Genomic DNA, 25758 nt, shown 5'->3' on the forward strand with positions numbered 1-25758 from the left:
CCCCCCATTGTCACCCCCCAATGTCACCCCCCAATGTCACCCCCCAAATGTCACCCCCCAATGTCACCCCCCAATGTCACCCTCCAATGTCACCCCCCAATGTCACCCCCCAATGTCACCCCCCAATGTCACCCTCCATTGTCACCCTCCAATGTCACCCTCCAATGTCACCCCCCAATGTCACCCCCCAATGTCACCCCCCAATGTCACCCTCCAATGTCACCCTCCAATGTCACCCTCCAATGTCACCCTCCAATGTCACCCCCCAATGTCACCCCCCAATGTCACCCCCCAATGTCACCCCCCAATGTCACCCCCCAATGTCACCCCCCAATGTCACCTCCCAATGTCACCCCCCAATTGTCACCCCTCCAATGTCACCCCCCAATGTCACCCCCCCAATGTCACCCTCCAATGTCACCCTCCAATGTCACCTTCCAATGTCACCCCCCAATGTCACCCTCCAATGTGTTCAGACAGTTTACACCCCTGTGTTCTGAGGGAGCTGAGTATTGTTCCAGGCTTCATGTCCCGGGTCCGTATATAAAAGGTCTAAACCCCCTGAGCCGACACTATGGGCCTGTACAGCGTCCACAGTGGTCTCAAACTGTGGCCCTCCAGATGTTACAGCCGTTGGCTGTCCAGGTTATGCTGAGAGTTGAAGTTTTGCAACATCTGGAGGCCCACAGTTTGATACCACTGGTGTAGGAGATGAAGGGTGTGGGAGGGAGGGAGGAAGACAGAGGAGTCTGGAGGGAGGAGGACAGAGGAGTCTGGAGGGAGGAGGACAGAGGAGTCTGGAGGAGGAGGAGGACAGAGGAGTCTGGAGGAGGAGGACAGAGGAGTCTGGAGGAGGAGGACAGAGGAGTCGGGAGGAGGAGGACAGAGGGGTCTGGAGGAGGAGGACAGAGGTCAATTGTCCCCACGGTCAGTTATCACTCTATGCGGCAGATAGGGAACAACTTCTGATCTTGTAATAATCCCCTCCAATGTCACCCCCCAATGTCACCCCCCAATGTCACCCCCCAATGTCACCCCCCAATGTCACCCCCCAATGTCACCCCCCAATGTCACCCTCCATTGTCACCCCCCAATGTCACCCCCCAATGTCACCCCCTTATGTCACCCCCCATTGTCACCCCCCAATGTCACCCCCCAATGTCACCCCCCAATGTCACCCTCCATTGTCACCCCCCATTGTCACCCCCCAATGTCACCCCCCAATGTCACCCCCCAATGTCACCCTCCATTGTCACCCCCCAATGTCACCCCCCAATGTCACCCCCTTATGTCACCCTCCATTGTCACCCCCCAAATGTCACCCTCCAATGTCACCCCCCAATGTCACCTTCCAATGTCACCCCCCAATGTCACCCCCCAATGTCACCCTCCATTGTCACCCTCCATTGTCACCCTCCAATGTCACCCTCCAATGTCACCCCCCAATGTCACCTTCCAATGTCACCCCCCAATGTCACCCCCCAATGTCACCCTCCATTGTCACCCTCCAATGTCACCCTCCAATGTCACCCCCCAATGTCACCCCCCAATGTCACCCTCCAATGTCACCCTCCAATGTCACCCCCCAATGTCACCCTCCAATGTCACCCCCCAATGTCACCCCCCAATGTCACCCCCCAATGTCACCTCCCAATGTCACCTCCCAATGTCACCCCCCCAATGTCACCCTCCAATGTCACCCCCCCCAATGTCACCCCCCAATGTCACCTTCCAATGTCACCCCCCAATGTCACCCTCCAATGTCACCCCCCAATGTCACCCTCCAATGTCACCCCCCAATGTCCCTGTGTTCAGACAGTTTACACCCCTGTGTTCTGAGGGAGCTGAGTATTGTTCCAGGCTTCATGTCCCGGGTCCGTATATAAAAGGTCTAAACCCCCTGAGCCGACACTATGGGCCTGTACAGCGTCCACAGGGGTCTCAAACTGTGGCCCTCCAGATGTTACAGCCGTTGGCTGTCCAGGTTATGCTGAGAGTTGAAGTTTTGCAACATCTGGAGGCCCACAGTTTGATACCACTGGTTTAGGAGATGAAGGGTGTGATGGGTAATTGATGCAGGAGTCCTTTAGGGTGGACACTTCTATTATATCCCATGTGCCGATCCCGATAATGAGCCCCGATCCCAATGTTTGGCATTTCTCGTCCATCACTGCCGGTCCCTGATTCCTCATTCACAGACCGATGTGCGGCCGATGGCGATCATAAGAAATCCCATCTGTCCTTTTATCCGATCGGCCCTTTTATATTGGAGGATTATTGGGAACAAGCATTGGGTGTAAACGGTCTTTACAGAGAGGGGCCCCACATCCCCCCCCATTTAGAATGTCGGGGGCCCCATATCAGGCGTCTCCTTCTATAATCAGACAGGGGAGGAGCCATAAAGAACGTCCTGCACTCGGCCATGTTGGGAGAGCCCATAGAGAACTATAGGAGCTGCGCATGCGTGGGCCGCGGTGTTCATATGGGACTACAATCTTCTGGGGGGAGCCAGCAGTCGGACCCCATTATCCCCTCTCCTGTGTATGGGGGTGCCCATAGAGAACTATAGGAGCTGCGCATGCGTGGGCAGCGGTGTTCATATGGGACGACAATCTTCTGGGGGGGAGCTAGCAGTCGGACCCCATTATCCCCTCTCCTGTGTATGGGGGTGCCCATAGGGAACTATAGGAGCTGCGCATGCGTGGGCCGCGGTGTTCATATGGGACTGCAGTCTTCTGGGGGGGAGCCAGCAGTCGGACCCCCATTATCCCCTCTCCTGTGTATGGGTGTGCCCTAGGTTTGGGACGTGAGCAGCGTTCCATAAGTCCCCGGAGCTGCACATCCCGCCTGCACCGTCTTCTGCCCTAATTATTGTTTGTGAAACTTTCCATATGCAATAGAAGCCGAATGTAAATGTAACCGGATCGGCGAGTTCTCCCTGACGCAGCGGAGGAGGCTGTACAGACTTGTCCTGGAGACGACTCCGCATGGCGGTGGAATCACGTAGATGTGTCAGACATCACCACCATCCTCTCCTTATACCACACATTCCCAGCATTCCCCAGGGGTAATAAAACTCCCCGCTTCTGCCAATAACAGCGCTCCCCGCAGGCGCAGGTTGTGCGCGGTGTTGCAGTTTGGCAGTAAATAACCTACTGAAAAAGTCCCCAAAGTGTCTGAATTAATAACCAAAACTGTATTCTGTAAAGCCGCCATATAGGTGACAGCCGAGCCGCCATATAGGTGACAGCCGAGCCGCCATATAGGTGACAGCAGAGCCGCCATATAGGTGACAGCCGAGCCGCCATATAGGTGACAGCCGAGCCGCCATATAGGTGACAGCCGAGCCGCCATATAGGTGACAGCCGAGCAGCCATATAGGTGACAGCAGAGCCGCCATATAGGTGACAGCAGAGCCGCCATATAAGTGACAGCCGATCCGCCATATAGGTGACAGCCGATCCGCCATATAGGTGACAGCCGATCCGCCATATAAGTGACAGCCGAGCCGCCATATAGGTGACAGCCGAGCCGCCATATAGGTGACAGCCGAGCCGCCATATAAGTGACAGCAGAGCCGCCATATAGGTGACAGCCGATGCGCCATATAAGTGACAGCCGAGCCGCCATATAGGTAACAGCAGAGCCGCCATATAAGTGACAGCAGAGCCACCATATAGGTGACAGCAGAGCCGCCATATAGGTGACAGCCGATTCGCCATATAAGTGACAGCAGAGCCACCATATAAGTGACAGCAGAGCCACCATATAAGTGACAGCAGAGCCTCCATATAGGGGACAGCCGAGCCGCCATATAGGGGACAGCCGAGCCGCCATATAAGTGACAGCAGAGCCACCATATAAGTGACAGCCGAGCCGCCATATAAGTGACAGCCGAGCCGCCATATAGGTGACAGCCGAGCCGCCATATAGGTGACAGCCGAGCCGCCATATAAGTGACAGCCGATTCACCATATAAGTGACAGCCGAACCGCCATATAAGTGACAGCAGAGCCGCCATATAGGTGACAGCAGAGCCGCCATATAGGTGACAGCAGAGCCGCCATATAGGTGACAGCCGAGCCGCTATAGGTGACAGCCGAGCCGCTATAGGTATGTCCAGCAGGAGATGTTCACACTATCAGGTTTTAGGTCCACCCCTTCTCCTGGGTCAGGGGGCCGGACTAGGGATTTCTCCCTCAACCATTGGCTCTGGGAGGATCATGTGACCGTCAGTCATCGATACATTGATGCAATTTAAGCTATTTATGTGGTGCAATGCATAAATACACACTTACCCCTCACCACACTTACCCCTCTCACACACACACACACACTTACCCCTCACACACACATACACACTTACCCCTCACACACACACTTACCCCATACACATTTACCTCATACACACTTATCCCTCACACACACACTTACCCCATACACATTTACCCCATACACATTTACCCCATAAACATTTACCTCATACACATTTAACCCATACACAAACATTTACTCCATACACATTTACCCCATACACATTTACCCCATACACATTTACCCCATACACATTTACCCCATACACATTTACCCTATACACATTTACCCCATAAACATTTACCTCATACACATTTACCCCATACACAAACATTTACCCCATACACATTTACCCCATACACATTTACCCCATACACATTTACCCAGTTTTCTTGCACCCACACAACACCCATACTGGGGCACTACAGTGAGCAGCCTGTGGATTTGCTACATCTTATCTATTTACTGGGATTTATCTTGTGGGAGTCTGCAGGGAAACCACAGCAATTCCTTCCCCTGTCGACCCTTATATAAGGTATAATACACAATACACAAGACGGAAGTCCAACAAAGCAAACAAAAAAGAAGCTGCAATCAGTTCATGCGGCTACGTCAGTGGGAAAACAGTTCCAGCTCCTGGAATGCAGTGATACAAAAACAAACCAAAAATATAGACGCTTCCTCAAAGCTCATGATAGCCGCCTCCCCAGGGATTCAGGGGTTAATGTTAGAAATAGAAGAATAAGAGTAGACCGATTTGCCGTTTTGATGAATTGGCCGTAAGTTTCGACTCAAAGGAATCCAAACCGGCGACCATAAGAAGTCAGCAGAAAATGTGTATGGGGTAAATGTGTATGGGGTAATTGTGTATGGGGTAAGTGTGTGAGGAGGTAAATGTGTATGGGGTAAATGTGTATGGGGTAAGTGTGTATGGGGTAAGTAAGTGTGTGAGGGGGTAAATGTGTATGGGGTAAGTGTGTATGGGGTAAGTGTGTGAGGGGGGAAATGTGTATAGGTGAAATGTGTGAGGGGTAAATGTATATGGGGTAAATGTGTATAGGTGAAATGTGTGAGGGGTAAATGTGTATGGGGTAAGTGTGTGAGGGGGTAAATGAGTATAGGTGAATGTGTATGAGGTAAATGTGTGAGGGGTAAATGTGTATGGGGTAAGTTTTTGAGGGGGTAAATGTGTATGGGGTAAGTGTGTGAGGGGGTAAATGTGTATAGGTGAAATGTGTGAGGGGTAAATGTATATGGGGTAAATGTGTATAGGTGAAATGTGTGAGGGGTAAATGTGTATGGGGTAAGTGTGTGAGGGGGTAAATGAGTATAGGTGAATGTGTATGAGGTAAATGTGTGAGGGGTAAATGTGTATGGGGTAAGTTTTTGAGGGGGTAAATGTGTATGGGGTAAATGTGTATAGGTGAAATGTGTGAGGGGTAAATGTGTATGGGGTAAGTGTGTGAGGGGGTAAATGAGTATAGGTGAATGTGTATGAGGTAAATGTGTGAGGGGTAAATGTGTATGGGGTAAGTTTTTGAGGGGGTAAATGTGTATGGGGTAAGTGTGTGAGGGGGTAAATGTGTATAGGTGAAATGTGTGAGGGGTAAATGTATATGGGGTAAATGTGTATAGGTGAAATGTGTGAGGGGTAAATGTGTATGGGGTAAGTGTGTGAGGGGGTAAATGAGTATAGGTGAATGTGTATGAGGTAAATGTGTGAGGGGTAAATGTGTATGGGGTAAGTGTGTGAGGGGGTAAATGAGTATAGGTGAATGTGTATGAGGTAAATGTGTGAGGGGTAAATGTGTATGGGGTAAGTTTTTGAGGGGGTAAATGTGTATGGGGTAAATGTGTATAGGTGAAATGTGTGAGGGGTAAATGTGTATGGGGTAAGTGTGTGAGGGGGTAAATGAGTATAGGTGAATGTGTATGAGGTAAATGTGTGAGGGGTAAATGTGTATGGGGTAAGTTTTTGAGGGGGTAAATGTGTATGGGGTAAGTGTGTGAGGGGGTAAATGTGTATAGGTGAAATGTGTGAGGGGTAAATGTATATGGGGTAAATGTGTATAGGTGAAATGTGTGAGGGGTAAATGTGTATGGGGTAAGTGTGTGAGGGGGTAAATGAGTATAGGTGAATGTGTATGAGGTAAATGTGTGAGGGGTAAATGTGTATGGGGTAAGTTTTTGAGGGGGTAAATGTGTATGGGGTAAATGTGTATAGGTGAAATGTGTGAGGGGTAAATGTGTGAGGAGTAAATGTAGATGGGGAATGTGTATGGGGGATGTGTATGAGGTAAATGTGTATGGGGTAAATGTCCATGAGGTAAATGAGTATGGGTGAATGTGTATGAGATAAATGTGTGAGGAGTAAATGTGTATGGGGTAAATATGTATGAGGTAAATGTGTGAGGGGTAAATGTGTATGGGATAATGTGTATGGGGTAAATGTATTTGAGGTAAATGTCTATGGTATAAATGTGTATGGTGTAAATGTGTATGAGTGAATGTGTATAAGATAAATGTGTATGAGTTAAATGTGTAGGGGTTAAATGTATATGGGGTAAATGTGTATGGAGTAAATGTGTATGGGGTTAATGTGTTTGGGGTAAAAGTATATGAGGTAAATGTGTATGGGGTAAATGTGTTTGAGGTAAATGTGTATGAGGTAAATGCATATGAGGTAAATGTATATGGGATAAACGTGTATGGAGTAAATGTGTATGAGGTAAATGTTTATGGGGGTAAATGTGTTTGGGGTAAAAGTATATGAGGTAAATGTGTATGGGGTAAATGTGTTTGAGGTAAATGTATATGAGGTAAATGCATATGGGGTAAATGTGTTTGAGGTAAATGTGTATGAGGTAAATGTATATGGGGTAAATGTGTATGGGGTAAATGTGTATGGGGTAATTGTGTATGAGTTAAATATGTAAGGGGTAAATGTGCATGGGGAGTTCAGTATAGTGTGTAGACTATAGGTGAGTGGTCTCCAGACTGGCCCTCCAGATGTTGCAAAACTTCAACATGCTGGGAGTGGAAGTTTTGCAACATCTGGGGGGCCACAGTTTGTAGACCACTGCTATAGGACAAGGGTGATAGAAGTAGACAATGCGACTCCTATGGGGGCCCGGTCCTGGAGAGTGGGGGATGGTCACAGGGCCCGGTCAGCTCTTGGCTATTACTATAGGGAGAAATGTTCTTGTCCTTCAGCTCCGTATGGTTCTCACTCGTTCGCTGACTCTGCTCTCTCTCTTCTTGGCACCAGGGACCGTTCCGATCATTATGTCAGCGACTAATTCACACCAGATCCTGGAGAAGAGCGAACCCGTGAGAGGTGAGGAATCCACATGAGGGGGACACGAGGAGGACGTGTAAGACCGAAAACGCCCAAAACTTACTGCCAAACATGTGTGAGGACAGGGAGGCCTGGACGGATGCCTGAGAGGTGACACAATGTATCCTGACAGGCAGCAGCTCCCCGTCATGTGACTCACACACCCATACAGAAAGGCAGCAGCTCCCCGTCATGTGACTCACAAACCCATACAGACAGGCAGCAGCTCCCCGTCATGTGACTCATACACCCATACAGAAAGGCAGCAGCTCCTCATCATGTGACTCATACACCCATACAGACAGGCAGCAGCTCCCCGTCATGTGACTCATACACCCATACAGAAAGGCAGCAGCTCCTCATCATGTGACTCATACACCCATACAGACAGGCAGCAGCTCCCCGTCATGTGACTCATACACCCATACAGAAAGGCAGCAGCTCCTCATCATGTGACTCATACACCCATACAGACAGGCAGCAGCTCCTCATCATGTGACTCACACACCCATACAGACGGGCAGCAGCTCCTCATCATGTGACTCATACACCCATACAGAAAGGCAGCAGCTCCCCGTCATGTGACTCACACACCCATACAGACAGGCAGCAGCTCCCCGTCATGTGACTCATACACCCATACAGAAAGGCAGCAGCTCCCCGTCATGTGACTCATACACCCATACAGAAAGGCAGCAGCTCCTCATCATGTGACTCATACACCCATACAGACAGGCAGCAGCTCCTCATCATGTGACTCATACACCCATACAGAAAGGCAGCAGCTCCTCATCATGTGACTCATACACCCATACAGAAAGGCAGCAGCTCCCCGTCATGTGACTCACACACCCATACAGAAAGGCAGCAGCTCCCCGTCATGTGACTCACACACCCATACAGAAAGGCAGCAGCTCCCCGTCATGTGACTCACAAGCCCATACAGACAGGCAGCAGCTCCCCGTCATGTGACTCACAAGCCCATACAGACAGGCAGCAGCTCCCCGTCATGTGACTCATACACCCATACAGACAGGCAGCAGCTCCTCATCATGTGACTCATACACCCATACAGAAAGGCAGCAGCTCCTCATCATGTGACTCATACACCCATACAGACAGGCAGCAGCTCCCCGTCATGTGACTCATACACCCATACAGACAGGCAGCAGCTCCCCGTCATGTGACTCATACACCCATACAGAAAGGCAGCAGCTCCTCATAATGTGACTCATACACCCATACAGACAGGCAGCAGCTCCCCGTCATGTGACTCATACACCCATACAGAAAGGCAGCAGCTCCTCATCATGTGACTCATACACCCATACAGACAGGCAGCAGCTCCTCGTCATGTGACTCATACACCCATACAGAAAGGCAGCAGCTCCCCGTCATGTGACTCATACACCCATACAGAAAGGCAGCAGCTCCCCGTCATGTGACTCACACACCCATCTAAACAGGCAGCCTCTCCACGTCATGTGACTCACACCCATACAGACAGGCAGCAGCTCCTCGTCATGTGACTCACACACCCATACAGACAGGCAGCAGCTCCTCATCATGTGACTCACACACCCATACAGACAGGCAGCAGCTCCTCGTCATGTGACTCACACACCCATCTAAACAGGCAGCCTCTCCACGTCATGTGACTCACATCCATACAGACAGGCAGCAGCTCCTCGTCATGTGACTCATACACCCATACAGAAAGGCAGCAGCTCCCCGTCATGTGACTCATACACCCATACAGAAAGGCAGCAGCTCCCCGTCATGTGACTCACACACCCATACAGAAAGGCAGCAGCTCCCCGTCATGTGACTCACAAACCCATACAGACAGGCAGCAGCTCCCCGTCATGTGACTCACAAACCCATACAGACAGGCAGCAGCTCCCCGTCATGTGACTCATACACCCATACAGACAGGCAGCAGCTCCCCGTCATGTGACTCATACACCCATACAGAAAGGCAGCAGCTCCTCATCATGTGACTCATACACCCATACAGAAAGGCAGCAGCTCCCCGTCATGTGACTCATACACCCATACAGAAAGGCAGCAGCTCCCCGTCATGTGACTCATACACCCATACAGAAAGGCAGCAGCTCCCCGTCATGTGACTCACACACCCATCTAAACAGGCAGCCTCTCCACGTCATGTGACTCACACCCATACAGACAGGCAGCAGCTCCTCGTCATGTGACTCACACACCCATACAGACAGGCAGCAGCTCCTCATCATGTGACTCTCACACTCATACAGACAGGCAGCAGCTCCTCGTCATGTGACTCACACACCCATCTAAACAGGCAGCCTCTCCACGTCATGTGACTCACACCCATACAGACAGGCAGCAGCTCCTCGTCATGTGACTCACACACCCATACAGACAGGCAGCAGCTCCTCATCATGTGACTCACACCCATACAGACAGGCAGCAGCTCCTTGTCATGTGACTCACACACCCATCTAAACAGGCAGCCTCTCCACGTCATGTGACTCACACCCATACAGACAGGCAGCAGCTCCTCGTCATGTGACTCACACACCCATACAGACAGGCAGCAGCTCCCAGTCATGTGACTCACACACCCATCTAAACAGGCAGCAGCTCCTCGTCATGTGACTCACACACCCATCTAAACAGGCAGCAGCTCCCCGTCATGTGACTCACACACCCATACAGACAGGCAGCAGCTCCTCATCATGTGAATCACACACCCATCTAAACAGGCAGCAGCTCCTTGTCATGTGACTCACACCCATACAGACAGGCAGCAGCTCCTCATCATGTGACTCACACACCCATACAGACAGGCAGCAGCTCCTAATCATGTGACTCACACACCCATACAGACAGGCAGCAGCTCCTCATCATGTGACTCACACATCCATTTAAACAGGCAGCAGCTCCTCGTCATGTGACTCACACACCCATACAGACAGGCAGCAGCTCCTCGTCATGTGACTCACACCCATACAGACAGGCAACAGCTCCTCATCATGTGACTCACACACCCATACAGACAGGCAGCAGCTCCTCATCATGTGACTCACACACCCATACAGACGGGCAGCAGCTCCTCATCATGTGACTCACACCCATACAGACAGGCAGCAGCTCCTCATCATGTGACTCACACACCCATACAGACAGGCAGCAGCTCCTCATCATGTGACTCACACACCCATACAGACAGGCAGCAGCCCTCATCATGTGACTCATACACCCATCTAAACAGGCAGCAGCTCCTCATCATGTGACTCACACACCCATACAGACAGGCAGCAGCTCCCCGTCATGTGACTCATACACCCATACAGACAGGCAGCAGCTCCATGTCATGTGACTCATACACCCATACAGACAGGCAGCAGCTCCTCGTCATGTGACTCCCACACCCATCTAAAACAGGCAGCAGCTCCATGTCATGTGACTCCCACACCCATCTAAACAGGCAGCAGCTCCTCGTCATGTGACTCACACAACCATACAGTCTGTTGAGACCCAATTAGCTCCTAGCAGGCTATAACTACCCCTCCCCTTATTACAATAATTAATTAAATAATAACTGACACAACAACAATTCAACTTTTTTATGGGTGGGGATCGGCCACAGCTTTATTTATAAAATTACTTATATAAATAACAATTTAACTGTAACAAAGATACCGATTGGCTTCTTGCCAACCCGAGAGGTGCTGCCACACCGTCCTGTGTGGAGGTCTACCCCGGGTGACCCCGCTTTCACCGCTTTCTTCTTACCGCCAAGCTGTGACTTACAATAAACAGAGATACAAAAAGGGGGGGAGGGAGGGCAAAACTCCGGGTCCTGGGCAGATTGAGGGGGGAAGGGAGGCACCACAGCTATAAATACCCAGGGGAGGGCCCCTGAAAGCCCGGGAAACTATTAAACCCCTGATTGGTGCACTCCTTCCCCCCCACCCATGGGACATACCACTATAGTTACCAACAAGTTTTTACAGGCAGGGGAGGGGACTAAAAACCTTGCCTGTATATTTCTTAACCCCTTAAATGCTCACCAGTCAGGGGCAAGCTAGTTATGCACAGCTTGCCCCTCCAGACAGGCAGCCTCTCCACGTCATGTGACTCACACAACCATCTAAACAGGCAGCAGCTCCTCGTCATGTGACTCACACAACCATCTAAACAGGCAGCAGCTCCTCGTCATGTGACTCACACACCCATATAAACAGGCAGCAGCTCCTCGTCATGTGACTCACATACCCATCTAAACAGGCAGCCTCTCCATGTCATGTGACTCACACACCCATCTAAACAGGCAGCCTCTCCATGTCATGTGACTCACACAACCATCTAAACAGGCAGCAGCTCCTCGTCATGTGACTCACACAACCATCTAAACAGGCAGCAGCTCCTCGTCATGTGACTCACACAACCATCTAAACAGGCAGCAGCTCCTCGTCATGTGACTCACACACCCATCTAAACAGGCAGCCTCTCCATGTCATGTGACTCACACACCCATCTAAACAGGCAGCCTCTCCATGTCATGTGACTCACACACCCATCTAAACAGGCAGCCTCTCCATGTCATGTGACTCACACACCCATCTAAACAGGCAGCAGCTCCTCGTCATGTGACTCACACACCCATCTAAACAGGCAGCCTCTCCATGTCATGTGACTCACACACCCATCTAAACAGGCAGCAGCTCCTCGTCATGTGACTCACACACCCATCTAAACAGGCAGCCTCTCCATGTCATGTGACTCACACACCGATCTAAACAGGCAGCCTCTCCATGTCATGTGACTCCCACACCCATCTAAACAGGCAGCAGCTCCCAGTCATGTGACTACCACACCCATCCAAACAGGCAGCAGCTCCCCGTCATGTGACTCCCACACCCATCTAAACAGGCAGCAGCTCCCCGTCATGTGACTCCCACACCCATCTAAACAGGCAGCAGCTCCCAGTCATGTGACTACCACACCCATCCAAACAGGCAGCAGCTCCCCGTCATGTGACTCCCACACCCATCTAAACAGGCAGCAGCTCCATGTCATGTGACTCCCACACCCATCTAAACAGGCAGCCGCTCCATGTCATGTGACTCCCACACCCATCTAAACAGGCAGCAGCTCTACTTTAGGCAGGCAAAGGGTAGGTACCACAGGGTTCCCTTGGAGAGAGGGGGCCCCGTTCTATTTGTTCCCGTTCCTTTTTCTATTGTGCAGGACTCCCCCTCCAGGGACCTGCATTGTTAGCAAATTAAATTTAGGGCGAAATAGATCAATGGGTCATGGAAAGAAAGGGGAAATAATTACTGGACCCTTCTGTCCTGGGGGCAAAATAAGACCTCATAATAGGAGGGCCCCCTGTTTTATAATGTATGTACGTCACTACACACTCTCTCCAAAGGAAACAGCAGCAATCGCCAGGTCCAGTATAGTAGCAAACTGATATTTATTGCATCAATAACAGCAACGTTTCGGCTAAAAGTGAGCCTTTCTCAAGCATGCTACTATACTGGACCTGGCGATTGCTGCTGTTTCCTTTGGAGAGAGTGTGAAGTGTACCCGTCTTTGGCGTTCGGGTGGATTACGGGCACATCCCCAGTGGTCATCCAGTGCTGGCTCCCTTTGTGTTTCTGTATGTACGTCACTATATACAGGGGCACCAAGCAAGGGCACAAGATCTGCCCCAACCAAAAGGTATTGAGCCCCCCCCCCAAACCTTATGGCACAACAGAGAGGTGACCCTAGTAGATAAAGATGATAATAGCAGCTCAGCCTCCTTCCATAGAGAAGATGATAGGGGCTTAGCCTCCCCCTCATGTAGATAGAGAAGATGATAGGAGCTTAGCCTCCCCCTCCTCTGTAGATAGAGAAGACAATAGGAGCTCAGCCTTCCCCTCCTGTAAATAAGACAATAGGAACTCAGTCTCCTCCCCTGTAGATAGAGAAGACAATGGGAGCTCAGCCACCCCCTCCCTGTAGATAGAGAAGACAATAGGGGCTTAGCATCCCAATCATGTAGATAGAGAAGATGATAGGCGCTTAGCCTTCCCCCTGTAGATAGAGAAGACAATAGGAGCTCAGCCTCCCTCTGCCTGTAGATAGAGAAGAGAATAAGAGCTTAGCCTCCCCCTTCCCTATTAAATAGAGAAGACAATTGGAGCTCAGCCTCCTCCTCTGTGTAGATAGAAAAGACAATAGGAGCTTAACCTCCCATTCCCTGACGGACATGTTTAGCAGTATTTGGAGCTGATCCCTTCAAATACAAAAAACTCAGCCTCACAATAGATCCTGAATCATGACCACGCATTTGCTGATATCTGTTTCCCATTTCCCAACAGGTGTAAAACATGTGAAGCCTCCGATAAGACCCAAACCGGTGCTGCCTCCACGACCCAAGGACATTTCTGCTCTTGGCACCGAAAATAAAAGCCCCCTGCCATCACCAACATGTGGCCCCTGCTCTCCAACGTTAGATATACCCTCCGCCCTCAAAATCAGCCAACTGACCGGACCGCAGCCCTACGGGACCCGGCGGACATCTCTGAAGAGATGGTCCTCCTCTGTAGGAGAAGAAGTGAGTCAGGAGATTAACGCATTGTCACCAGTGGAAAATAGGAGTATAGATGTGCCGGCCAAGATTACAGCCCAACCGCTATCTGCCCCCGCCAAACCTCCGCCCCCCGCGCCGGCCTGGAGAGGAAAAAGTCCTTTCATGTTAACAACTCGAGGATGGGGAGAGCAAAGGTTCAACCAACTGCGGGATCTCAATGAGAGGTGAGGACATTAAATATTAGTGACGTATGTGACCAGCGCCCAGACTCTCCTTCTGTCCTCACACTGTCCTCGCCTTATCCTGGAGGCCGCAGAGTTGGCCTCTGACTATAAAGAGCCCCATTATGACCCACCAGTGTAAAGAAGCACTCCAGGTTTTATTTTTTCCCCCCATATCATGCACACTCACCATCACTGGTCCTACAGTGCAATCTGTTTTTTTCCAGAACAGCTGCTATGTAGACTGTAGACCAGGGTCTCCCAACCGTGGGCTTCAAGCTGTTGCAAAACTACAACTCCCAAGAATGCCCAGACAGCCAATGGCTACAGACACCCCCCACCCCCCCGGTTGGGTATCACTGCAGTAGACTGCCGAGAGCGATGCCCCCAGCACTACCCCCCACTGTCCATGAGACCAGGATTCATGTTGATTCATCAGAGAAGCAGCGATCAGACTTCTCTGCGGCCCCTTATCTCCTTTGGAGACAAAGAGTTAAATCCACTTGGGATTCGCCAATAAAAATCCAAAAGTAAAGAGTCGATATTTGCTCTTCGCTCTTCTGTTTGTATTATAACTCGGGACCTTTGGTAAGTCCAGAATTACTTATTAGACAACAAAATTAACCCCTGAATGTAATGACATAAAGGTACGGTCCACAAATCTGGTCCTAATAAAGGTCCCCAGGGCTGGTCCTAATAAAGGTCCCAGGGCTGGTCCTCATAAAGGTCCCCAACCCCAGGCCCACCAACAGTCCAGGTTTTTTTCAGTTACTCCTTTATAACTTTGGACTTTGTTAAAATCCTGTACTGTTGGAGCCCTGAGGACTGGGTTTAGGCCCTCTACCCTAGTGTTTCCCAAGCACAGTCCTGAAGTCCCCCCCAACAGGTCATAATTCAAGGAAATCCCATACAGAGAACAAATGTGGGGATATCTGAGATATGAACCATAAATATATCACGTTTGAGACAACACAACATGTCCTGTAGTGGGACCTGAGGACCGCGCTGTTGACCGATTCCACGTCCACTAAAGACGGTGACAGCTCTGACCCGTTTCTTCTTGTTTTCTCTTCTTTATTCTTCCCTGTACTTAATCCTTGTATTTATTTTGGCTTCTAACAGTGAGTCTACATCCCAGAAGGCCATCTCCAGCTCCAGCTCCATCTCCAGCTCTGGCTCCAGCTCCATCTCTGACTCCATTGTACCGAGTAAAGATACAGCAGCACAAATACAAGGAACCACTACACATGATGAAGATTCCAGAAATCCCAGTAGATCTGCTCCAGAAGAGGAATCCGCAATTCATGTCCGAGACTCTATAGCAAGTTATGAAAAGTTGTCTCCAAGATCGTCTGAAGATGGAAAGATGGTTTCTCCAGGATTTGGTTCCTCTCCCAGATCAGCGGAGATCAAAGACCACGAGAGAAAACCGGCAGCTGTGATACAACCATATCCTCATGAGAAAAGCAGCAAACAGACCGACCATGAGGAAGAGGAACATAAGGGAGATGACCATAAGGGAGATGACCATAAGGGAGATGACCATGGGGAAGCTCACATGGTGCCGCCATCCATTGGGTATAAACCTGATAAGAAAGCTCCAAGTGTTCCCGTAAGAAAATCCTCACATGGGCCAAAGAGTCAGACTGAGGAAGAAAACATAAATAACACAAGAGTTTATAGTAACCAGATCCCTGAGGTCGGGCCGGGGCTGGGACACCTCTCATTCTCCAATGAGGTCATCGTAGACAAGGGAGGCCCAGAGAACAGGGGCAAGAATCACCACCAAGATGATGTTACACCCAAAGAGTACATACAACTGCCCCACTCAGCGTATGAGCCACCACAACACCATGACAAGACCCAGGACCAACATGTGACATCCAAACCTTTACCCCCAAAACCCAAAGAACGAAAAAAGCCATCGGTGCAATTCATGGTGCCCAATGAAGATCAAGAGGAGGGACAACGATCAATGGACTGGACCGTCCAAGAGACCAAAGAACATGGACAGAAGGAGGATGTGAGAAGATGGAACACAGAGGACATTGTGCAGGTAGGAGGTCACATGTTTACCAGTTGGTCACACTATTGGCTGCCATTGGGGGAAATATAGGATCTGAGGAAACATGAAGCCGGAGACATTCAGAGGTCACTGGGGCCCCATAGACTTCTGGGGGCTTCATGTTATATTCCGGCTTACAGCACCAACAGAGAGGAGGGACATGGGGCGTCTTCAGGGGTCATGTAAGGTCACCCCCCCCCCCATTTCCCCCTTGTGACTCTTGGTCTGTGTAGGTTCCCCCTGGGACGTGTAGTGCTGGTCACCGCTGCTGATTTGTTTATTAGTTTAGATTATTTTCTCGTCTTTGTAGTTGAATAAAGTAAAATCTGTAACAGAGAAAGAAAAAGGCAAAATCTGCAACAGAGAAACAATGTTACATGTAAAAAAGTAAAGATACAAAGTATATTTCGCCCCTGCGCCCCCTGGTGGTGGACGAGGTTCTGCAGCAGCTCCGAACTCTGGATTTGCATGAAGAATTAAATAACACTGCAGAGAAATTTACAATGGAATCTTGAGCTGCGTGTTCCGGGTCTGTAGGGTGCGGCCGAGGGAATGTTCTGTCACCTGCCAGGAAGATATTACCAGGGGGCAGCGGAGGGGGGGGGGGGGGTAGTGGGCATCGGCCCCAAAGGCTTTTGGGCCACATAAGAGGAGGACCGCTCTAATATAAGATGATCATGGTGGAAAAGAGCTTCAGGTTATTACTGTGGATGGCACTACATGTCCCAGCCGCACTACATGTCCCAGCCGCACTACATTACCCAGCCAGTGTCCGCACTACATTACCCAGCCAGTGTCCGCACTACATTACCCAGCCAGTGTCCGCACTACATTACCCAGCCAGTGTCCGCACTACATTACCCAGCCAGTGTTCACACTACATTACCCAGCCAGTGTCTGCACTACATTACCCAGCCAGTGCCCGCACTACATTACCCAGCCAGTGTCCGCACTACATTACCCAGCCAGTGTCTCCACTACATTACCTAGCCAGTGTCTGCACTACATTACCCAGCCAGTGTCCGCACTACATTACCCAGCCAGTGTCCGCATTACATTACCCAGCCAGTGTCCGCACTACATTACCCAGCCAGTGTCCACACTACATTACCCAGCCAGTGTCCACATTACATTACCCAGCCAGTGTCCGCACTACATTACCCAGCCAGTGTCCGCACTACATTACCCAGCCAGTGTCCGCACTACATTACCCAGCCAGTGTCCGCACTACATTACCCAGCCAGTGTCTGCACTACATTACCCAGCCAGTGTCCGCACTACATTACCCAGCCAGTGTCTGCACTACATTACCTAGCCGAAGTTCGCACTGTCACTATATGGCGGTTTAGCACACGGTTGGTTCTACATTTCCCTATTAGGATAATTTTTTGTTATCATTTTCCATACATTCTTATCTGACATATGTTCATTTATTAACTTCACACAGCAGTGACTTTGTTACATTGGAATGCATTTCATGGCCGGTGTGTGCCGGGCAGTGCTGGGGTCATAATTGACTGTACAGGTCTGTGTGTAATACTAGGGGCCATTCAGGTTTTGGGGTTCGCTGATGTGATATATCAGGATGATGGGGGGGGGGAATTTACCCATTCTGTTGGATTCCTGCTTGATGTTTTAGCAGAACCCCCCCCCCCCCATGTGGTGACATCACAGCCGATCACGGTTCTTGGGTCTTAATTATTTTCAACTTTTTTTTTTTACTTGGTAAAAATATCAGCGCCTGTTCCTCGCTCCCTACTCTTCCTCACTCCCCCCTGTTCCTCGCTCCCCCCTGTTCCTCGCTCCCCCCTGTTCCTCGCTTCCACGGTTCCTCACTCCCTCCTGTTCCTCACTTCCACGGTTCCTTGCTCCCCCCTGTTCCTCGCTCCCTCCTGTTCCTTGCTCCCTCCTGTTCCTCACTGCCCTGTTCCTCACTCCCCCCTGTTCCTCGCTCCCCCCTGTTCCTCGCTCCCCCCTGTTCCTCACTTCCACGGTTCCTCACTCCCTCCTGTTCCTCACTTCCACGGTTCCTCGCTCCCCCCTGTTCCTCGCTCCCCCCTGTTCCTTGCTCCCTCCTGTTCCTCACTGCCCTGTTCCTCACTCCCCCCTGTTCCTCGCTCCCCCCTGTTCCTCGCTCCCCCCTGTTCCTCACTCACCCCTGTTCCTCACTTCCACGGTTCCTCGCTCCCCCCTGTTCCTTGCTCCCTCCTGTTCCTCACTGCCCCGTTCCTCACTCCCCCCTGTTCCTCAATCCCTCCTGTTCCTCACTCCCTCCTGTTCCTCACTTCCACGGTTCCTCAATCCCTCCTGTTCCTCACTCCCTCCTGTTCCTCACTTCCACGGTTCCTCAATCCCTCCTGTTCCTCACTCCCTCCTGTTCCTCACTTCCACGGTTCCTCACTCCCTCCTGTTCCTCGCTCCCCCCTGTTCCTTTCTCCCTCCTGTTCCTCACTGCCCTGTTCCTCACTCCCCCCTGTTCCTCGCTCCCCCCTGTTCCTCGCTCCCCCCTGTTCCTCACTTCCACGGTTCCTCACTCCCTCCTGTTCCTCACTCCCTCCTGTTCCTCACTTCCACGGTTCCTCGCTCCCCTCTGTTCCTCGCTCCCTCCTGTTCCTCACTCCCTCCTGTTCCTCACTTCCATGGTTCCTCAATCCCTCCTGTTCCTCACTCCCTCCTGTTCCTCACTTCCACTGTTCCTCAATCCCTCCTGTTCCTCGCTCCCCCCTGTTCCTCGCTCCCCCCTGTTCCTCGCTCCCCCCTGTTCCTCGCTCCCTCCTGTTCCTCACTTCCACGGTTCCTCAATCCCTCCTGTTCCTCACTCCCTCCTGTTCCTCACTTCCACGGTTCCTCAATCCCTCCTGTTCCTCGCTCCCTCCTGTTCCTTGCTCCCTCCTGTTCTTTGCTCCCCCTGTTTCTCATGTTCCTTACTCTGCTGCTTCCTGTGGCACTGCCCCTGCCTGGAGCAGCTTGTTCTCATGGTGAATTGTTCCCTCAGCTGATCACTGCAGCAGCCAAGTCCTGACACAGAGTGCGCCCCCTGTCAGCAGCATCAGCTATACTGACTGAGGCCTCAAATAGCAACACGGCTACCATGTTGTTTATTGAGGAAAACTTCCCATGGATCCATTCCAAGGACAGTGCCTGTTGGTGAAGGGATGCAAGGGGTCACCTAGGGTAGGTCAAGATGTCGGTGGCCGCACACCCCTCAAAGCAATGAGGTGGATATGAATACAGATAGACTACCAGCTCCAAGATTTCATTGGATGAAGATCTTGTAAAAACACATGACTGGTGGAGCCGATGCGTTTCGATAGTTAACTGTCCTTAATCATGACTGAGTAGAGATTCCGAAAGGGACAAATACTCGCCATAGATGTGGCAGAAAGACCTGTCTCACATTGAGGGATCTTCTTTGGCACATTCAGCTGCACAGACCTGAGGGTTATGGACACTGATTCCCAAGCTGGAGATGTGGACCAGTCTCTATGATCCTCAGCCATCCCAAGCTGGAGATGAGGACCAGTCTCTATGATCCTCAGCCATCCCAAGCTGGAGATGAGGACCAGTCTCTATGAACCTCAACCATCCCAAGCTGGAGATGTGGACCAGTCTCTATGATCCTCAGGCATCCCAAGCTGGAGATGTGGACCAGTCTCTATGATCCTCAGCCATCCCTCCTGGACATGTGGCCCAATCTCTATGGGTGAGATTTATCAAAACCTGTGCAAAGGAAAAGTTGCCCAGTTGCCCATAGCAACCAATCAGATCCCTTCTTTCATTTTGCAGAGGCCTTGTTAAAAATGAAAGAAGCAAGCTGATTGGTTGCCATGGGCAACTGGACAACTTTTCCTTTGCACAGGTTTTGATAAATCTCCCCCTATGATCCTCAGCCATCCCAAGCTGGAGATGCAGACCAGTCTCTATGATCCTCAGCCATCCCTCCTGGAGATGTGGACCAGTCTCTATGATCCTCAGCCATCCCTCCTGGAGATTTGGACCAGTCTCTATGATCCTAAGCCATGCCTCCTGGAGATGTGGACCAGTCTCTATGATCCTAAGCCATCCCTCCTGGAGATGTGGACCAGTCTCTATGATCCTAAGCCATCCCTCCTGGAGATGTGGACCAGTCTCTGTGATCCTCAGCCATCCCTCCTGGAGATGTGGACCAGTCTCTATGATCCTAAGCCATCCCTCCTGGAGATGTGGACCAGTCTCTGTGATCCTCAGCCATCCCTCCTGGAGATGTGGACCAGTCTCTGTGATCCTCAGCCATCCCTCCTGGAGATGTGGACCAGTCTCTGTGATCCTCAGCCATCCCTCCTGGAGATGTGGACCAGTCTCTGTGATCCTCAGCCATCCCTCCTGGAGATGTGGACCAGTCTCTGTGATCCTCAGCCATCCCTCCTGGAGATGTGGACCAGTCTCTATGATCCTAAGCCATCCCTCCTGGAGATGTGGACCAGTCTCTATGATCCTAAGCCATCCCTCCTGGAGATGTGGACCAGTCTCTGTGATCCTCAGCCATCCCTCCTGGAGATGTGGACCAGTCTCTGTGATCCTCAGCCATCCCTCCTGGAGATGTGGACCAGTCTCTGTGATCCTCAGCCATCCCTCCTGGAGATGTGGACCAGTCTCTATGATCCTCAGCCATCCCTCCTGGAGATGTGGACCAGTCTCTATGATCCTAAGCCATCCCTCCTGGAGATGCAGACCAGTCTCTATGATCCTCAGCCATCCCTCCTGGACATGTGGCCCAATCTCTATGGGTGAGATTTATCAAAACCTGTGCAAAGGAAAAGTTGCCCAGTTGCCCATAGCAACCAATCAGATCCCTTCTTTCATTTTGCAGAGGCCTTGTTAAAAATGAAAGAAGCAAGCTGATTGGTTGCCATGGGCAACTGGACAACTTTTCCTTTGCACAGGTTTTGATAAATCTCCCCCTATGATCCTCAGCCATCCCAAGCTGGAGATGCAGACCAGTCTCTATGATCCTCAGCCATCCCTCCTGGAGATGCAGACCAGTCTCTATGATCCTCAGCCATCCCTCCTGGAGATGTGGACCAGTCTCTATGATCCTCAGCCATCCCTCCTGGAGATTTGGACCAGTCTCTATGATCCTAAGCCATGCCTCCTGGAGATGTGGACCAGTCTCTATGATCCTAAGCCATCCCTCCTGGAGATGTGGACCAGTCTCTGTGATCCTAAGCCATCCCTCCTGGAGATGTGGACCAGTCTCTGTGATCCTCAGCCATCCCTCCTGGAGATGTGGACCAGTCTCTGTGATCCTCAGCCATCCCTCCTGGAGATGTGGACCAGTCTCTGTGATCCTCAGCCATCCCTCCTGGAGATGTGGACCAGTCTCTATGATCCTAAGCCATGCCTCCTGGAGATGTGGACCAGTCTCTGTGATCCTCAGCCATCCCTCCTGGAGATGTGGACCAGTCTCTATGATCCTAAGCCATCCCTCCTGGAGATGTGGACCAGTCTCTGTGATCCTCAGCCATCCCTCCTGGAGATGTGGACCAGTCTCTGTGATCCTCAGCCATCCCTCCTGGAGATGTGGACCAGTCTCTGTGATCCTCAGCCATCCCTCCTGGAGATGTGGACCAGTCTCTGTGATCCTCAGCCATCCCTCCTGGAGATGTGGACCAGTCTCTGTGATCCTCAGCCATCCCTCCTGGAGATGTGGACCAGTCTCTGTGATCCTCAGCCATCCCTCCTGGAGATGTGGACCAGTCTCTGTGATCCTCAGCCATCCCTCCTGGAGATGTGGACCAGTCTCTGTGATCCTCAGCCATCCCTCCTGGAGATGTGGACCAGTCTATGTGATCCTCAGCCATCCCTCCTGGAGATGTGGACCTGTCTCTATGATCCTAAGCCATCCCTCCTGGAGATGTGGACCAGTCTCTATGATCCTCAGCCATCCCTCCTGGAGATGTGGACCAGTCTCTATGAACCTCAACCATCCCTCCTGGAGATGTGGACCAGTCTCTATGATCCTCAGCCATCCCTCCTGGAGATGTGGACCAGTCTCTATGATCCTAAGCCATCCCTCCTGGAGATGTGGACCAGTCTCTATGATCCTCAGCCATCCCTCCTGGAGATGTGGACCAGTCTCTGTGATCCTCAGCCATCCCTCCTGGAGATGTGGACCAGTCTCTGTGATCCTAAGCCATGCCTCCTGGAGATGTGGACCAGTCTCTATGATCCTCAGCCATCCCTCCTGGAGATGTGGACCAGTCTCTATGATCCTCAGCCATCCCTCCTGGAGATGTGGACAACAATTTCATTCAGTACTTTCTCCTTTTGTTTTCTGACATATCTGGCACTAAAACTGACTCTCTGTAACCCCGACTACTGCACCTTAACCTATGAACCGTCCACTGGTTTTCTATCCTTGAATCGGCTTGTAGATCCATGAGATTATTCACATAAACCACAAGTGTAGTAACAAAATCCACGGCCAGGAGATTGTGTGCTCAAGGTGGACCATGAAACCGGTTCTCCTGGTTGTAGTGATAGGTGTGAACGTGAGGCCTTATCAGCCGGTGGAGTCTGAACTCTATAGATCTGTAGTATAAGATTATTCAGAAAGCCCAGGAGGGTTCCCTACGACCAGATTTTTCTTTTTAATTTTTTCATTTAAAGGGCTACTCCACTGCCCCAGCGTTCGGAACATTTTGTTCTGAACACTTGGAGTGGGCGGCGTGGGTTGTGATATCACGTACATGCCCCTCATTACATCACATCACGCCCCCTCAATGCAAGTCTATGGGAGGGGGCGTGGTGGTAGCCACGCCCCCTCCCATACACTTGCATTGAGGGGGCATGGTGTGACATCACAAGGGGGCGTGGTCATGATGTCACCACCTCGCTCCTCGAACCCAGCGTTCTAAACGAACACCGGGTGCTGAACAGAGATCGTGGGGGAATCTCAGACGTTTTATCCCCTGTCCTTTGGATAGGGGATGAGATGTCTAGGAGCGGAATACCCCTCTAAGTACAAGTATAAACACTACAGTATATATAAATTACAATAATTTTGCGATAACGTCTAACAAAACGTTACAATTAATATTTAACCTACCCTGACCCCGAACCTGTGACCTTCAGAATTTTGGTGGTCCATGGGTTGTGCTGTAAAGCATGTCTCTAAATGCTGTTAGAACAGTTGAGGCAAGATGGCCACCCCAATAATGTATAAAAAATTTTATAAAATAAAAAAAATTACAAAAGAAAAAAATCAGAAAAGAGAGACGGACTAGAAAAAAAAATCTTCTGTTTTTAGTTCTATGCTGGTAAACTTGGCTCCTGCCTCGGTAGGTTCCTCTTCTTTCTACCAGGACTCTTTCCTCCTCTGTAGCTGAGCGCGCCTTACTTTCTATAGAACAGATTGGTAGTGCCGCCCCAAGGTCTTCTCCACATCTTAGTCTCAATGATAGATCTTCTGAGGACCCTTCTACTCTATGATCTGGGCAGGAGATCCCTCTCTAGGGGATTTTTATTGCTTCATTTCCGCCATTGTGCTGCTGATAGGACAAAAGGGAAAACCTATTCACATTCTAAACTTTCCTTACATCCTATCAGCAGCATCATAGTGGGGGGAGGAATCTCTTAGATCTTAGGACAGAGCAGGTAGTGCAATTTAGAATGTAAATGTGTTTTCCCTTAGTCCTTTCAGCAGCACCGGACACCCTGTATATTATACAAGAGGGTGGAGTTTAAAGGGTCCTTTGATAGATTGGTTTAATCATGAAAAGTGTGACCTCTCCCAACAGTGGGCAAGAAGGAGAAATCCCCACTACTGTGCTGCTGAAATGACTAAGGGAAAGCAGATTACATTATAAACCATAAACATCGCTTACATCCCATCAGCAGCACCATAGTGGGGGAGGGGGGGGGGCGTGTCTCTTGTACAGATTTTATAGGGGTTGTCCAGGAATAGAAAACCAGAGCTAATTTCTTCCAAAAACAGCACCACCACTCTCCTCTATATGTGTGTGATATGGCAGCTCAGTTACATTGAAGTGAATGGAGACAAGTTGTAATACCACACACAAGGGGTATGGCTGCTTTTTGAAAGAAATTAGCTCTGGTTTTCTATTCCTGGACAACCCCTTTTAGACAAATCTTCCAAAGGGGTGGAGTTTAGAGGGTCCTTTGATACCGCTTAATCAATAATATTTCTTCCTGGTCCATCAGTCATAAACATTTCCTGCCAAGGCCCACAACAGAATTAACCCCTTCCATGCTACAGACCATCGTGGACTTTACTGTTAAACCCTTCACTTACCCAGTCCACCAAGGAATTTATTATAAGGCGTTGTCTGGCAGTATTATGTCAGAAATATATAGCAGTGTTATGTGAGCTCCATTTAGTATGTGTTTTTGGATACTGTATGGAGGTATTATATAGGCATTGAATGGCAGTTTTATATGGGCAGTATGTGTTAGTTTTATTTGCATAATGTTTGACGGTATTATACGGTATATTTGTAGCAGTGTTGGCTCTATATGGTCGTATTATTTGAATACTACACAAATTAATTATTTAGGCACTTTATGCCAGTGTTATTTTGGCACTATGTGGTAGCATTATTTGAACACATGTATGGAAGTTTTATATAAGCATTGTGTGTCAGTGTTTTGCGAGATCTGGTAGAATTATTTTGATAGTGTATGGAGTATTATTTATGTATTGTATGTCATGTGGACACTACGTGGTAGTATTATTTTGATATTGTGTTAGGTATTATACAGGCATTATATGGCAGTATCATTTTGGCACCATGTGGTACTATCCTTTGGATACTGTAATAAGTATTATATAGGCATTGTATGGCAGTGTAATGGGGCCCCATGTAGTATTATATGGATACTGTCTTCAGGTATTATTTAAGGAGTGTATGGAAGTGTTAATTCTGAGAGGACAGTACTATACGGTGACACATCGAGCAGGTGTTCCCTACCTTACTTTTCGCCTTGGGCCCTATCATCTATAGAACCAGTTCTGCCGGTTCCTGCTGCTGAATGTGTTGACTCCAGATTTGGCGGCTCCGGGATCAGTGTGGAGATCTCTGTGTGCAGATCACGTACAGTACAGACGGCTCCGACTCTACACAGAGGAAAAACACCTTGTTAGGGCCAAATGTTCCACCCACGAAGCCCCAACATACACGAGTACTAGGCCCGGCCTGACATTGTGCTGGATACTATACATGAGTACTAGGCCCGGCCTGACATTATACAGGAC

At 50.1% G+C, this 25758-nt stretch overlaps 1 protein-coding gene across 3 annotated transcripts in view; it reads left to right on the forward strand.

Moving 5' to 3' along the window:
- The window catches only part of LOC130328319 (uncharacterized), a 32587-nt gene extending 15929 nt beyond the window's left edge, over positions 1-16658 (forward strand). The window contains exons 1-4 of one of the 3 annotated variants that reach the window (XM_056553444.1): positions 4843-5093; positions 7583-7651; positions 14008-14443; positions 15563-16658. In XM_056553444.1, the coding sequence (XP_056409419.1) occupies positions 7600-7651; positions 14008-14443; positions 15563-16556 (1482 nt within the window). In that variant the 5' untranslated portion in view covers positions 4843-5093; positions 7583-7599 and the 3' untranslated portion in view covers positions 16557-16658. Of the gene's footprint in view, positions 1-4842; positions 5094-7582; positions 7652-14007; positions 14444-15562 lie in introns of those variants that run through there. The other 2 variants (XM_056553442.1, XM_056553443.1) reach the window with 2 other exon arrangements.
- The last annotated feature ends 9100 nt before the right edge of the window (positions 16659-25758 follow it).

The sequence above is a fragment of the Hyla sarda genome, unplaced genomic scaffold (assembly GCF_029499605.1).
Source record: "Hyla sarda isolate aHylSar1 unplaced genomic scaffold, aHylSar1.hap1 scaffold_306, whole genome shotgun sequence".
NCBI lineage: Eukaryota > Metazoa > Chordata > Amphibia > Anura > Hylidae > Hyla > Hyla sarda.